Raw genomic sequence first — 16,179 nt, forward strand, 5'->3', positions numbered from 1 at the left:
GACATGTCCGGAATATACGGGTGAAGTACCATCCCTGGTTCGGACGCTAGCGTTGAAATTTTGTTGTGGTCCCTAAATCAAAGCAATACATTATATTTATTACTAGTAATTAATACATTTAAATGAAATAAAACTTGAACATGATATATAATTTACTCTCTTGCTTTAATACAATAAATAATAGTATTTATAATGATGATAGATCAAAATTTATTCTTTAAATAACAACAAGCCAACAGTGAGGCTGATGTCCCCCGCTGAAATCCCGAAATAAATAGATGACATATATTAATTAATTGCATGTTTATCTTTTTCAAAAGTATCCAGCAATCAAACTGATTATTAAGTATACATTAAGTTTCATCACTCTCTATCAGATAGAATCAAAATAAACAAGGCATTGACCTAATAAACACATACACCAAGTTTGAACATTCTAGCTCAATTAAAAGTTATCGTGTCCCAAAGCATCAACCAATCAAATTGCTTATCTCTGCTTACCCTAAGCGGAAAATGCTCATCTTCAAACTCCATCAAGGCATTGACCTAATCAACACATACACCAAGTTTGAACATTCTAGCCCAATTAGGAAGAGAGTTATCGTGTCCCAAAGCATCAACCAATCAAATTGCTTATCTCTGCTTACCCTAAGCGGAAAATGCTCATCTTCGAACTCCATCAAGGCATTGACCTAATAAACACATACACCAAGTTTGAACATTCTAGCTCAATTAGGAAGAGAGTTATTGTGTCCCAAAAAGTGTGACGGACAGACAGACGGACAGACAGACGGACAGACGGACGAACCCATTTTAATAGTCCCCTGCTTTCTTCGAAAGGCGGGGGACAATAAAACTAAAATACAATATGCTATAAATACAATTTCATGAAACCTAGAAACAACTATACAATATATCAGAATTAAATTAATCCCATTAACAACATAAATTATAATTCAGGTATGAGCAATAATTAAACCAATTTGTATTTGGTTTCGTTTTTTATACTTTCCAGGCAACCCTACATGAAGATCTGACCGGTTGTACTGGAAGGTCGCGTCAGAGGTCATACGAGCAGCTTTTGACCCTATGACGTCAGAAATTTGGTTAACCAACGAGGTTGATGTTTTTAGTGGGTTACCCACAGGTTTAGGAGAAGCAAAGACCAGTGATTTGGAATCTCAGCCCCCTTTGAATATTTCTGGTATGCACTTAGATAATTTGCTGCCCCGTGAAAAGTGTCGGTCCTGGGTATATGCGCCCCTCAGCCTCTCCCTATGTGAGGACCCTGAGTGAGATCTCAACGCCTCTCAGCCTGCCCCTATGTGAGGGCCCTGAGTGAGATCTAAGAACTATCAAACCGTAACCTGAAAACCATCTTTCGACCCATTAATAGTTTTAATACAACAAACATCACGTTCTAATGTCTGCCCATCATACAAACTATCTCTCACATCAGACCGTAAATTCATATTCTGAAATAAATTATTATCTTTCTCGACATTCTGTGATATCTTGATGTTGAAAGGAGCTGTAGGTTCGTGGTTATTAAACGTAAAACTAAATTCTCTACCAATTTTCTGTCGGAATAAGGATGATATATTTAATATATTATGAGGAAGTAGAGGTCCACTGATTTCTAAGATATGGGATCTATGAGAATTGCCTTGACTATCTGTCTGCTTGGCATGTGAATGTTTAACCTGGAAAACAGAAAGAGAAAAAAACCTAGTAATTATTATCTATTATTATGGTGTATTTATATAGCACACCTTTCACCTAAGTGTCAAGATGCTCTTTACAAACTTAAAGATTAGATAAAGAGCTAGCAGTTCACACTATAATAGTTAAAAAATAGATAATGTATAGGGGATTTGCTGAAAATGAAGTGAAATGGGGTTTAACCTCCTACTCCTAAACTGGGCTAATAAAGACGGACATACAGCATGCAGTGCGCTATGAGGAAAATTTTGCCCATGCAGCAGCACTATGGCCTACTCTTATATCGAATTCCAACTGCCAAGGGATCTTTTACGTGCACACCAATGTATACACAGGACCTTAGTTTTCGTCCCATCTGAACGACTAGACAGCTGTCCTTGTCAGGCACATGTTAAACCATTCAAGACCCCTTCCCACACACCCACACACATTTGAAAGGGCAGTTTATACATACCTTGTTAGATTTTAATGTAGCACCAGTAAAAGGACATGGTGATAATATAGTAGGAGGGATACCAGCCTGTTCACCACTATTAGCTATACAAGTTCGACAGTTTAATAGAAAATTAAATAAAGCTTGAACTTCACCACCTTCAACATATATCATTGATTCTGGTCTATTATCAACCCGTTTATATCCTTCTTTCTGACTGATATATAATTAAGGTCAGTATTCACCACAGTGTTGTTTAATGGCATGTCAGTTCTATAGCCCGGTTGGAGCTGACGTGCCATTAAACAACATTTCATTTCATTTCACATCAATATATTTTAATTTATTTCACAAAACCCTAGTGAATATAGTGTAAAATTAAGTTTTTCACAAAAATAGATATTGTTTTTTGTAAGTGCAATTTTTTGTAGATAATAATAAAATAAAAAGTTATTTGGGGGACAATTGTTCGGCTCCCAATATACACAATAAACTATAATAAATACTTCTGGAAGAACAATTACTGATTTAATTAGGTGACGTTTCGAAGAGTATTCTCAGTCCATTACCCTGATCACTCGGACCACTGTGGCCCCCATCTATCAAATAGATCATGTACATATATTTTAAAGAGAGAGAGAAATGGAGTTTCACATCCACTCGTACACAAATTAGGTCAATTCGGGATTAACACATGGTTCATTTTATTTCAATAATTCGCTTTTGAATAGTGTTTAGTCGTGGGATGAAATCGGAGGAGACCCGGAGAAAACCCACAGATTAGGACAGTCGATATATATTTCAAAGGATACATTTTAACTTTATTAGGATCTAATGATGGGAACTGTTTCTTGTCTAATCCTAGACTCTCCAACCATACAGATGCTCCTTCATCAGTATCTAGGGCATCTTCATCATCTATTGATCCACATGGTTTAGTATTTTCTGTATTGGTAGTTTCTAACTCTGTATCTTCATCTTCTAAACTAGATTTCTTTTTTTCAAGTAATGGCATCTTAAATTCAATACCTACAACATAAATATAACTTTATAGAAAACATTTAACTTATTCACATACAGCTATTTGTTGCTGTCCTACATTTTAAAAGAAAGAGAGAGAGAGAGAGGGAGAGAGAGAGAGAGAGAGATGGTTTAAGGCCCACTGGACACAAAGTAGGTCATTTCTGGACTAACATATGGTTCAATTTTATTTCAATAATTCGCTTGTTCGTAGGGGTCTTTAGCAGTGTGTGTGTGTGTGTGTGTGTGGGGTTGAATGGCCGAATGGTTAGCACGCGCACGCTGTATCATACGGTCTGTCATTCAGTCAACTGCCGGGGTTTCGATTCCCTGGTTGTACGTGACAAGGAGTAGGGTCGCCTGTCCAACCTCGTGGGTTTTCTCTGGGTCCTCCGGTTTCCTCCCACTGCTAAAGACCCCTACACGCAAGCAAATTATTGAAATAAAATTAAACCATATGTTAGTCCCGAAATGACCTAGTTTGTGTCGAGTGGACGTTAAACCCCATTTCTCTCTCTCTCTCTTTAGCAGACAATGCTGAATGTTGCAAAATTTTAATTTACCACATCTGCAGAAATACTGAATGGAATTGAACCATTTTTGGACCAATAAGTGGCTTTAATTTTTGGTCAACATAAACAGGCTATGAGTACTATGACTTAAAACAGCACTTGATTTCCTAAATTCAACCCATTTGTATTATTGAAAAATGTTTTAATTACTTTACTGAATTGTATTTTAAATATTTCATTTATAAAATATTCTTAGTGTAAGCATTCAGGCAGATTGTTATTGATAAACATACATTATGCAAGAGCTAAATCTGCCTATTGTAGGTCTTTCAGTAGGCCTGAAATGTTTTCTGAATTATTAATTAGACATTAACTAACTTATCCAGACCATAATCAACCCTCGATGGCATCAGATTTCTCCGATATTAAATAGATTCGAACAGTTCAGCCATATTTTGATTTAAGCTAAAAATAGAGGAGCGACACTTAGCTTCGAACAGCCAATATGGTGGTTGAAATTTTTGCACACGTCTTGTCAAACCTTCAAAGGCTAATATCTTCGCTCATAATAGAGTAATTTGAATGAAATTTTCAAATTATTCATTTAACATTATCTATTTTCGAACTATTATAGCAAGAATGGCTAGTTCTTTATCTAAATCTTACATAATGTATCTTTAAATAATATTTTTTTTAATATTACCTTCTGTTTTAAGAGCTTCTCTGAACCCTCTGGTTGTTGGTGTTAATAAAGCTGATATAGAATTAATACCGGCCACACCCACACCACGGAATAACGCTGTAAACTGATGTGTACACATATAGAAATATGGTGAATAGTTTGATCGTAGTTGATGGAAAGCTGATGTAAAACTATCAGACCAATCTGTATATAAACACTTCTTTATATCGTCACTATTACCTATTATATTAGCTCGACTGAAAAACATATAAATTAAACAAATCTTTAAAAAAAAGAGTGATGGATTATACAAATCTAAAAGTGACATCTATTTGCCTGTTCCTGAAAGATACTTGTCAAGATTGGTCACATTATTTCTGTTACGTCTTTTTTGTATTCCTGATTGTTTTCAAATTTGAGTGAAGTCTGTGTCACTACAGGCCCGGGACTGTGGACGCTTACGGCTGGCCCCCGGATCCATTCACATGATTTGCTATTTGTTTATTTGGTGCAATGTCTATTTTCTGTCTTGTCCGCAGGTTTATCTTGTAGATTTTTGTTTTGCATGTGGTGCGGTCCTCCTGCACTTAATATTAGCATGGAATCCAAATGGCAATTTAAAGTTGAAACGACAGAACCTAACAACAGTTTAAAACACTATGTCCACCGGTCTTGATAAATTCTAGCCGGGTACATACATCTTCTCCCCTGTTTTTGTACTTTTCGAGTTTATATGTACATAAGTCTCATGTGTAACGTTTTGCAAAGCACACTTGAGACTTATGTACATATAAATCTAAAGTTTCACTATTAAACTTAGTCGACAAAGTTCATCGGAGTTTTCCGGCATGGTTTCCCCTTTTCGGCAGTGGAGGACGGAGGGATTGACAAGGACAGCTGTCTAGCCGTACGAATGGCACGAAAAAATGAGGTCCCATGTACACATAAGCGTGCACGTAAAAATATACCTTGGCAGATGGATATAAAAATAAGCCATAGTGCCGCTGTTAGGGCAAAATTTCTCTCACAGCCCACTGTATGACATATGCCTGTCTTCATTTGCCCAGTTGGAGCAGAATAGAAGTATTTTAAACCCCATTTCATTTACTATTAAACTTATAATGTATAACTATATACTTGGTATGCATTGTGAAGCATGTATATATAAACACCAGAATGAAAACACAAATAAAATATTATATTCCATGTGTACCTTATTTTATTTTCTGATACTATTCGAGGAAAAAGTTTTGTCCAGGGAAGGTTTGGATGCTGCCAGTAGAGAGAACATCTGTGAAATGATGATTCTGAATTATCCTGTGACCACTGAAAAAATATCAAAACATTCACAATTATATACATGTACATATGAAAAGAACAATCCCTCTGCTGCCTGCCATTTTGTCTGGCAAAGATTTGTTTTGTTTTCAGTGTTTTTACCGAAATTTATATGCACGCTCCGTACAAAGGTGAAGAATGTCAGGTAAAACTTCAATAGTTCCTGATATTTTGTCAGGTAGAGTGATATTTGGTCAGGTAGGGTGACATTTTGTCAGGTAGGCTCTACATCTCAATTAAATTTTCTTTTACGGCCTGTGATGCATATAACAGCAACTGACCATAAATTCAAAATTGAATGTCAATAAAAATGTCAGGAACAACATCTGTCAAGGTAGGGACACATTTTGTCAGGCAGGCCTGTGCTATCCAGTTGGATAACTGCAACTGACCATGAATCAACTGACCATAAATCCAAAATTATCTGTCCCTAATGACGAAATACCATAATTTGTCCATATACAAAACCCACCTGTTCTTTACACCCCACAAAATGTTGAAGACCACCAGCTTGATCTGTAGATTTCATATGAACACACCATGCTAGAGATTCTTCACTAGTTACCCGTAGTTTACCTTTTAAACTCCAATCAACAGGTAATAAATCTAATCTTTCTTTTATAGTACAACTCTCTTTACTAATCTGTGGTAAATCTTCTAACTGAAATTATAGAACCAATACTAAAAATAAGAAAAACAACACCCCACTTGAGTACAGCTCTCTGTATTTATCTGTGGTCAATTTTGTAACTGAAATTATGAAACAAAATTAAAAATGTGTGAAAAAAAAAATTTGAAATATTTAGCATCATTCTTACTTATTCATTAATAAAACCACTTATTTCTGTATTAGCGCCTACAAGGACAGCTGCATAGTTATTGGGATAGGTCGAAAAACTGAGGTCCCATGTATACATTGTGCACGTAAAAGATCCCTTTGCAGTTGGAATTTGATTTAAGAGTAGGCTTTAGCGCCGCTGTCCAGGTAAAATTTCCCTCATAGCACACTACATTAAGCCAGTTGCAGCAGAAAGGTACATGTAGGACCTTAAACCCTATTTTATTTCATGACATCATCCCTGCATAAGAAGCACTACAGGTATCTGATCATGAACTTTGGCTTTCCTTTGAAGGCAAATTTAGCCCCAGATAATAGGTTCATAAACATATATTTCCACCATTACTAAACTGTGATTTAGTGACTCTGCAAAACTCAATGGAAATTTACAACACAAAATTTTTGAAATTTCATAGGGATCTCTTATTTTTCCACAATAAGTAAATTCATCTGGTTCTAAAACTAACACAAGGAGATAACATTACACATATTCAAGCCGATTTAATTACATTTCTAGCGGGTTAGAAGAAAGTTTTTCAACTCACCAGCTGTATTATGCAAGGGAGGCAACTCCAATATGTCTTCAATTTGTAAAATGAAATGAAATAGGTTTTACCGTAAGTCCTATTGTTCTGCTAATGAAGACATACAGTGTGCTATGAGGAAAAAATTTTGCCCGGACAGCCGTGCTTTTGGCCTACTCTTATATCGAATTCCAACTGCCTAGGGATCTCAATGTTTGTTTTCCCATCCGAACAACTAAACATTGTCCCTTGCCAGGTACCTCAGTCCTGCACCACTTACAAGGCAGCACCACGCCGGAAAATCACAATGAACTTTCTCTGCCAATGCAGGGACCGAACACGAGACCTACAGGTTAGCGAGCCAACGTCTTACCCACTAAGCCACCTTGGCTTCCTTTCAATTTGTAGGTGATACACACAGCCTGCAAGGTCAAAGAAAAGATCATATCATGCAGGCTAAACATTCTAACATTGAGTCAAATGCTTACTTTTTCATGGGTGCTTTTATCATCTGGAGTTTGAATGCAATTAGAAAATCTTTCCTGGAATTGTCTACCCTTGTTTTGAAAAACCGACACAGATCTTGACAGAATAGGTGTTGTATTTGAATCCTCTTTATCCTAAAATAAAAACAGGTACATTAAATTAAAAGCAATACACTTTCAATAAATAACGGTAAGTTGGCGTTTTTATTTGTCAATTGTTCAAAATTCAACTGAAGCATGTCATAATACGATACCCACAATAACACATCAGAGCATCTATTCGATATAATGAGTGCAGGGGGACCACACCACTCTTACCCAGAACGGAAAAAGACAAACCAGTGGACAAGACACATTAATGTACCATATACTTATACAGTGCCGCTCTTGGCAAACCATCAAAACCAATACCACTCGAGCAAGCCATAAAAAACGGCGCCGCTCTTAGATTCTTATATGAGTACTGATATAAGTACCATGATCATACGCTGAAATCTATCGATTCAGTTAAGAGAAGCAGGAGTGTTGACCTATTTTGTTCCCCTCCAATCAATTTGCATCAAATTTCGAAAGCTGGAAGTGTTCTGACGCAATAGCCAAGTAACGGTAAGAGATCGGTTAACGTGCAAACGATTAAAATTGCAGTACATGTACTTAAGGAGCACTACAAAAAGCTTATTATTATGTCTAAATAAGTTCCCCGCCCCCTGTCCCTCAGCACAGACCGGCACAGCTGCAATCCCTTACCCCCAAGTATCTGCTTCTGAACACAACAGAATTATCTAGCATATTACTTTAATTGCAGAATATACATTACCTCTTCCTCAATATCCAGAGTTCTGAATAGTTTAGCTGTCGATCCTGTACCAACAACAATTGGGTTTGGCTGGGAATACGATCGAATCTCTTCTTCATTATCGTTGGTATGTTTATCAGGCTGTGTACTAATCAATGAATCAAATACACTGTTTTCTACCAGACCGGTTTCAGAGTTAATAACAGCCCTCCTTTTGTTGACACTGTTGCAACTGAAAGGGTTGGCCCTTTTTGTGCTGATACCTTTGTTTACGATATGTGAAACCGTGCCAGTTTTAGGAGGATATTCTCCTGAAATACTCTTCGATTTCTTCTTCAATTTTCGTCTTTTCATTACATCCGCTGGATTACACCATTTGGAAGGTTCACACGACATTATATAAGATTTATTTCATGGAAAACTGTACAAAAAGCGATGAAAATTAACTAAATAATGAAATTTATTTTAGTCGTAATTCCCGCTTGAGGTCATCCGGATGTAGAAATATTTTGAGACGTTCGACTGGATGTAAAAGCCTTCGCTTTTGTTGATCTGCTAATGGCGTAAATTGTTAAAACTGGTTTCCTAAAATGCATTTTATTTCGTCTTTGTCATAAAATAAGTTCTATCTGGATATTTTTTTAAGTATAACTGTTTTAAAAGGAAAAGTTATTTTTATGAATACCCCCTCTGTTTAGTTTTCTTTCGTTTCATCTAGAATTTAGATCTAAAATTTGTATACATGGCCGAGATATTGACCTGTTTGCTCTTTGACCCAAGACCTGTCGGACCAGTTCAGTTTGTAATATAAGCGAATTATTACAGTAGAAATCTCACTTTTTGCAGAATCATCCAACATGGGGTTTGAAGTTCCAGCAGATTATGGTTATGTTGTTTTAGTTTTACCCGCTACATGGGTTGTCGTCAACTTTTTAGCAGTAAATGTGATGAAAGCCAGAAAAAAGTATGGAGTGGAGGTAAACAATTGAATAAAAGAATGTCAAATTGATTGACACTCTATGGCCTAATTCATAATCAATGGGAGATTCTAAATGTAGACCGGTTTGGGAGGTTCGAGAATTTCCAGAGTCCACAAAGGTCGCTTTATTTAAATGAGTAGCCTATTTTTGGAAATACTATTAACCCTAACCCTTTTAAGAGGGGAAAAAGGTAATTTGGATCCAGTTCGATCAGTCTTCTAAATAGGGTTTAGGCCTAGGGCCCAGAGAAATATCACGAGGTTGGACCGGCAATCCTATACCATGCCAGGTGCAAGCAGGGAATCGAAACCCGACCACTTGACTCAATGACAGACCTGATGATCTAGTGCCTTAAATCACCAAACCTGTTACAATTAAGTAATTGTGTGTGGTGCAGTCCCCCTGCACTGACTACCGGTATTATGTTGTATTTTATTTTGTTTTGCAGTATCCAAATCTGTACTCAAATAACCATAACTTCAATTGTTATCAACGAGCTCATCAGAACACGTAAGTAAATACAAAAAGATAAAGAAACTTGATCATTTTCCAGGCTCTATCACCTGGTCTTGGTGTGATTTTCTCTTGAAAAATTCCACCTGAAATATCAGTATTTTTTTCAAGAACTTTAATCAGTAAATGAAATGAAATGGGGTTTAACGTCCTACTGATCTGCTCCAACTTGGCTTATGGAGACGGTCATACGCCATACAGTGTGCTATGAGGGAAATTTTGCTCGGACAGCAGCACTATGGCCTACTCTTAATCGAATTCCAAATGCCAAGGGATATTTTATGTGCACGTCAATGTATACACGGCACCTCAGGTTTTTTTTGTCCCATCCTAATGACTAGATAACTGTCTTTGTCAGGCACTCCGTCCTGCACCACTGACAAAGGGAATTCACGTTGGAAAATCCTGATGAACTTTCTCGGCCAATGCAGGAATCGAACATGCAAGCTCCAGACTACCAACTTAGCCACCATGGCTTCAACTCTACTCAGTAATTAAGCTAGAAATGATAGGAAATAGATGATATAAACCCCACGCAAAAAGATTTTCCAGCCAACCATATATTTTGTGGGCCAAATAACCATAAACTGTAAACACAGGGATTTTTTTGTCCTGGCCTAATTTAGTAAACAAGAAAGAAAATATTAATTCTTCACATTTTTATGTGTGTTTAATTATGCTGTTTTAAAAAAAAACTATAAAAGATCTTATTTTATTCTTGACCCAGCTTTATTATTTTTTTTGTTTAGATTGGAGAATCTCCCATTCTTTCTCATATTTTTGATGATGGGTGGACTCCAGTTTCCTGTAAGTATAACTAAATCTGTTGTTTTTTTTATATAATGTAGACTTTGGACTACACAATGAATATCTTCCTTTTTTATTGGTCTTTAATGATCAATGATCTAAAATATTTAAAGTAGCTAAGTCTCTAACTCAATATCATCTAAAGTCTTCGAGAGTGAAAACACAAATTATTTGTCGGTTTAAATCAACATTGATGTTGTGATCTTACCGGGAAAAGATGGCCTTCTGATATCCAATATTTAAGACAAAATAAACATTTTACAATTGGTACACGAATTCTGTACCATGATGTATTTCAGCGCTATTTGTAATAAGGGACTCGAAAAACGAGGCTAGGCATATTCCACAAGTCATGTCAAACGGTGACGCTATATTCTTATCTGGAGAGCATGCCCAATAAATACTATCGGCGTAGACTGGAATAACCAGACGCTAGAGATTGAAATTCGATTGATAATACTGGCGTATTTCGCCGAACCTAACTGATTAGAAATTACAGTAAAAACAGAAACGATTAAATATAAATCAATTTATATACATTCATATTACATTATTGTATGCGTTGCGACCCATTTGTGTCAATTTCTAGGTCCCAAATATTAGCGACTTAGCTCCTTTAAATAAGAAAAAGTGGCAGGAACGTATGGATCTGTTGTGTTTGAGCATATATTGGGTAGGGCCAGTAGACCCTAAAAAATACCCTTAAGAGTACACAACTGAACTTAAAAATTTTATCTTAGTCTCTGATCGTTATTTGAGGGATATTTAATAGCTTGCTAAGAACAATAAACGGAAAGTTGAATCTCTGAAAGGAATATCAATCCAAGAAGTGTTCAATTCTGTTAAAGCCTCCTTGCGTCATTTTAACCCAATATCAAACCCCTACAAGCTACAATATTGTGAAAGATATATATCTAATAGGAATATTGGACAGAAAAATGATGCAATTCCATTCAGTGTTTACAAAAACATGTTGAATTTAAAATTACATCGATCTAGGCTGCTTTGCTGAGTTGGTTTATTGATTTTTTTTTTTTTAATTAAATGTTAAATAATCAATCTTAGTACCATTTAGCTTGGATTGATATTATCCATGGTTTTAAGATATAAAGAGTAACTATATGGCCAGTAGAATTGTATAAAGTGTAATATAATTGTCATTATTTACAGAGAATAAGTGCTGTATGTGGCATACTGTATCTGGCCAGTAGAATTGTTTATGCTTATGGGTATTACACTGGAGGTATGTATTCTTTCTTATGCTAGGCTCCCACTATCTCGATTCATGCTATGATTGAAATTGTGGTTTTTATCGTAGAGTAATCGTGGTGGTCCCATCAGGTATTATCATATATTGAGGCCAGTCATAGTTATCGTGTTGATCGTATTGAAACGTATCCGAATGTATCTACACGTAGCAGATCGTGGACTCAATAGGGACAATCCTATCGAAACACATCGCACGATAGTGGGTACCTGGCATTTGGAACAGTCGCAATATTTCAACACTTGTATCCAAACAAATATCCCACATCTATATATATATCATTATATCTTGACCCACCCATCTACCTATCCAACATTTATGATTCAACTTTTAATTATCATGTTCTATCTGCGGTATCGTTCAACCTACCCAGTTCCGCAGGTTATTCCTGCAAATGTTGAAATTTTGCGATGATCACTTAATATAATTTATAATATACTATTAGAAAAAGTACCTGTAGTTTTGTCATGAGAAGAGGTTTAGAGATAGTTATTTTTTCTCTGAATCACACTGGCATTATTTGTCTTTTAAAGCTGTACCACTAATTCACTGCTATCCAGGGTCTTCACCATTACAAACATGATTTATTGTTCCATTCCAATAAATAGTGATGTTATTATCTTACTGTGAAAATATGGACTGTGGATATCCAATATATAAGACACGGTGAACAATTTTGAATTTAAAACTCTATGCTCTCATGCGCATTTGTAATAATGAGTCACCTTGATGAATGAGGCTGCTAAACCTCAGTGCGTAAGTGATATGCTAAACCTTAACTTCAATGTAGACTGGACTAACGATAATAAACAATCTATGCAACATTTTGTCAAAACTTCAAACATTCATAATTTCACACAGAATAAAATAATTTGGCTGAAATTTTAAAAATATTCATTATCTATTTTTGAACTACATGTACATGTATGATATAGCAAGAACGACCAGCTCTTTATAAAGTTCATCCAGATTTTCTGGCGTGGTTCCCACTTGTCAGTGATGCAGGACAAAAAACCAAGATCCTGTGTACATATTGGCGTGTACGTAAAAGATCCCTTGACAGTTCGAATTCGATATACGAGTAGGCCGTAGTGCCGCTGTCCGGCAAAATTTCCCTCATAGCACACTGTATGAGGTATGCCCATCTTCATTAGCCCAGTTTGGAGCAGAACAGTAGGACGTTAAACCCCATTTCATTTCATTTCACATTTCTTTACATAAAGCATCTTTAAATATGTGTATATTTATTCTTTCAGATCCAGCCAAGAGGAACAGAGGTGCATTTGGTTATATTGGCCTCTTAGGACTGCTCATTAGTACTGTGGCCTTTGGTCTGAATTTGTTAGGATGGATTTAATATTTTTCATATATATTGATATTTTCACAGGCATTAACATGATGTATTTGTAACCATTTATATTTTATTACGTTAATATTTTCTAACAAAATTTTATTCAAGTCACTAATAACTAAACAACTTTAATTTGAATGAAGGTGGCCTATAATAAGTTGATTGTTTTGGGTATTATATTATTTTTAAGGTATATGTGTAGAATGTTCGTTCGTTGTTTCTAGAGTTTTACGTCCACTTCCACCTGAGGTGATATCGTAGACAAGAAATATTGTCTAACTTACCCTTATATAGTCCTATACACTATGGGTGAGAAAGCAGGAGTAGGTCTAACACATGTGCTTTAGATCATAAGGTCTGTCATTGAGTCAAGTGGCGTGGTTTCGACCCCAAGCTTGTACATGACTGCAAAAGACACCTAGGTGCAAGCCAATTATTGATATAAAATTGTATAATATGTTAGTCCCAAAATGACCCGATTTGTGTCTCGTTAAATCATGAGCTTGATTCTCTTTCTCTGTCTTGTTCTGTGATAAGCCTTGCCATGGTTACAAAGAAAGATAAAACGAACCAAGAAAAAGAACAACCAATCAACTGATAGAGACCAGTGTAACCATGGTTACAAATCATAAATTATATACTATCATCATCTGATTAAAAATGTATTTATACTCATTTCTTATTCCATATAATAAAAGTCGCCCATTAGAATGTATTTGTTGATTTTTAAAAGTATTGTTAGTGATCGTTTTCTTTCATTGAAGTAGTAGGGGTGATGTGGTGTTGATTCCCCAGTTATACCTCATGGGTTTTCTCTGGGTCCTCCGGTACCTCCCACTGCTAAAGACCCCCTATGTGCAAGTGAATTATTGAAATAAAATTGAACCATGTTAGTCCCGAAATAACCTAGTTTGTGTTGTGTGGACGTTAAACCCTCTCTCTTTCATTGAAGTATAGGTTGTTTTCTATATACATTGCTCAAGTTTTGTTTTTATTGTTAAAATGGTAGCTGTATATTACAATTGTTAGTTTTATTTTGTTTTCTGCTAAAAATGATAGCTATATCGGGTGGCCCAGAAATAAAATGTATACACTGTGGAAGAACTATAACAGATTTGTACATGTTAATTAATTAATGTGGGATAATTAAAACAAATTTTTACATGATTTGTGTTAACACTATTTCAAAGTGGACTTGAAATTTGGATATAGTATAATTATTAGTATAATTATTAGTTAATTAAGATTATGTTTTCTGATATTATTTGTAACTGTAAATTCTAACAAAAATTTTATATTATAATGCTTGTATTCTTGTATTTGTCTTTGTGGTGGTTATCACAGTTTAAAAAAATATATATCAACATTATAGTAAAACATGGAGGATGTCAAATCTAAAAACAGGAATATAGACTCAAAAGGTTATCAATTCAAAGAATTGAGTGAAAAGCAAATTTGAATGGAATGAAAGAAGGTGTTGTAAAACTGATGCACAGGCCCCTAAGAGAACGAGTGGCATGGCCATTAGCCATGCACAACAGGTGCGAGCTTTCTAGGGGGCCTGGAGAAAGTTTTGAAGCTAGAGTCCCTGAAATGCCATTTCGGACGATATAGGGAAAGCGATGGACTAATTTATTACTAGTTTAATGACTGTTTACAGGAATTTTAGTTTGCTGCATTATGGGCAGTTTGATTTGATTTTCCACTTAACTTATCCATATAGGAACTCGATTGTCTTAAATAGTCAGTATTGTGACTGGTTGAAGGAATGTAGGGTGTTGAACTTTGAACCCACCCATAGTTATAGCCGTCGGTTTCTTACCTTTAGTTGGGGTCAGGGTGGATGAGACGCTGGCTCACTAGCCTGGTGGGTGGGTGTTTGATCCCTGCATTCGCCGAGAAAGTTCATCCAGATTTTCCGTGGTGGTTCCCCCTTGTCAGCGATGCAGGATGTCTAGTGGTCTGGATGGGACGAGTGCACATTTGCGTGCACGTTAAAGATCCCTTGACAGTTGGAATTCGATATGAGTAGGCCGTAGTGCCATTGTTCGGGCAAAATTTCTCTCATAGCACACTGTATGGCGTATGCCTGTCTTCATTAGCCCAATTCGGAGCAGAAAAGTAGGACGTTAAACCCCATTTCATTTCTTAACTTTAGTATTATATTATAGGTACTGATAGGCAATCGGTTTCACACAAGTTATTTCCCTTTGAATTTGATAATCAGCTTCAGTTATATAGACAATATACTTAGTCACACAGTTACTTTCCACGTGCTTTGGGTGAGATTTTGCTCGGACAGTGGCGTTGCTGCGTACTCGAATTACAACTAACTGGGCTTTCTTTCATTAGCCCAGTATAGGAGCAGAACAGTAGGACGTTAAACCCCATTTCATTTCATTTCATTTCTTTCTTAAAGTACAAGGACCTCGGAACGACTAGACACTGTTCCATGTCAGGAACAGGCCTGTAACTAGGGGGGGGGGGGGGGCAAAAAGTTTCGTCCCCCTGTGAAAAAAATGTCGACCATAAAAACAATAGATATACATTGTCCGTCAATTTTACAACACCCCTGAGAACACTTCCAGTCCCTCTCGTTGCTCTAGGCTAGTTACGTCCCTGGTCAGGAACCCCTTCCTACGCCACCGACAAGGGAAACAATGCTGGAAAGACAAAAACTTTCTCAGCCAACAGTCAATGTCTTACTCACTTCATAATCAGCTACGGTTGGCTCGCAATCTAATTTGAACACCCGGTGTAATTGTGTAGTCACGTCATATTGCAAATCGAAAATTATTTTTAATATACCCGTCTTCATAAGCCCTGTCGGAGCAGAACAGTAGGACATTAAACCCCGTTTCATTTCATTTCATATTTTTAATATACCTAATGATCGAGAACAAATCTCCAA

The 16,179-nt window shown here is 36.3% G+C and overlaps 2 protein-coding genes across 2 annotated transcripts; one reads left to right on the forward strand and one right to left on the reverse strand.

The window, feature by feature from the left end:
- Positions 1–885: 885 nt before the first annotated feature.
- LOC126812098 (protein downstream neighbor of Son) lies at positions 886–8,832 on the reverse strand. The gene is made up of 8 exons (XM_050538333.2): positions 8,372–8,832; positions 7,558–7,689; positions 6,180–6,368; positions 5,583–5,695; positions 4,391–4,626; positions 2,968–3,184; positions 2,177–2,372; positions 886–1,703 (listed from the first exon to the last, which is right to left on the reverse strand). Exons 1-8 carry the CDS (start codon positions 8,744–8,746, stop codon positions 1,356–1,358), a joined length of 1,806 nt encoding a protein of 601 aa, XP_050394290.1. The 5' UTR covers positions 8,747–8,832; the 3' UTR covers positions 886–1,355.
- Positions 8,833–8,987: 155 nt separating this feature from the next.
- Positions 8,988–14,584, forward strand: LOC126812156 (microsomal glutathione S-transferase 3). The gene is made up of 5 exons (XM_050538428.2): positions 8,988–9,327; positions 9,779–9,840; positions 10,593–10,650; positions 11,821–11,893; positions 13,174–14,584. Exons 1-5 carry the CDS (start codon positions 9,208–9,210, stop codon positions 13,272–13,274), a joined length of 414 nt encoding a protein of 137 aa, XP_050394385.1. The 5' UTR covers positions 8,988–9,207; the 3' UTR covers positions 13,275–14,584.
- Positions 14,585–16,179: the final 1,595 nt, after the last annotated feature.

This window comes from Patella vulgata, chromosome 2 (assembly GCF_932274485.2).
Source record: "Patella vulgata chromosome 2, xgPatVulg1.2, whole genome shotgun sequence".
NCBI classification, from domain to species: domain Eukaryota; kingdom Metazoa; phylum Mollusca; class Gastropoda; family Patellidae; genus Patella; species Patella vulgata.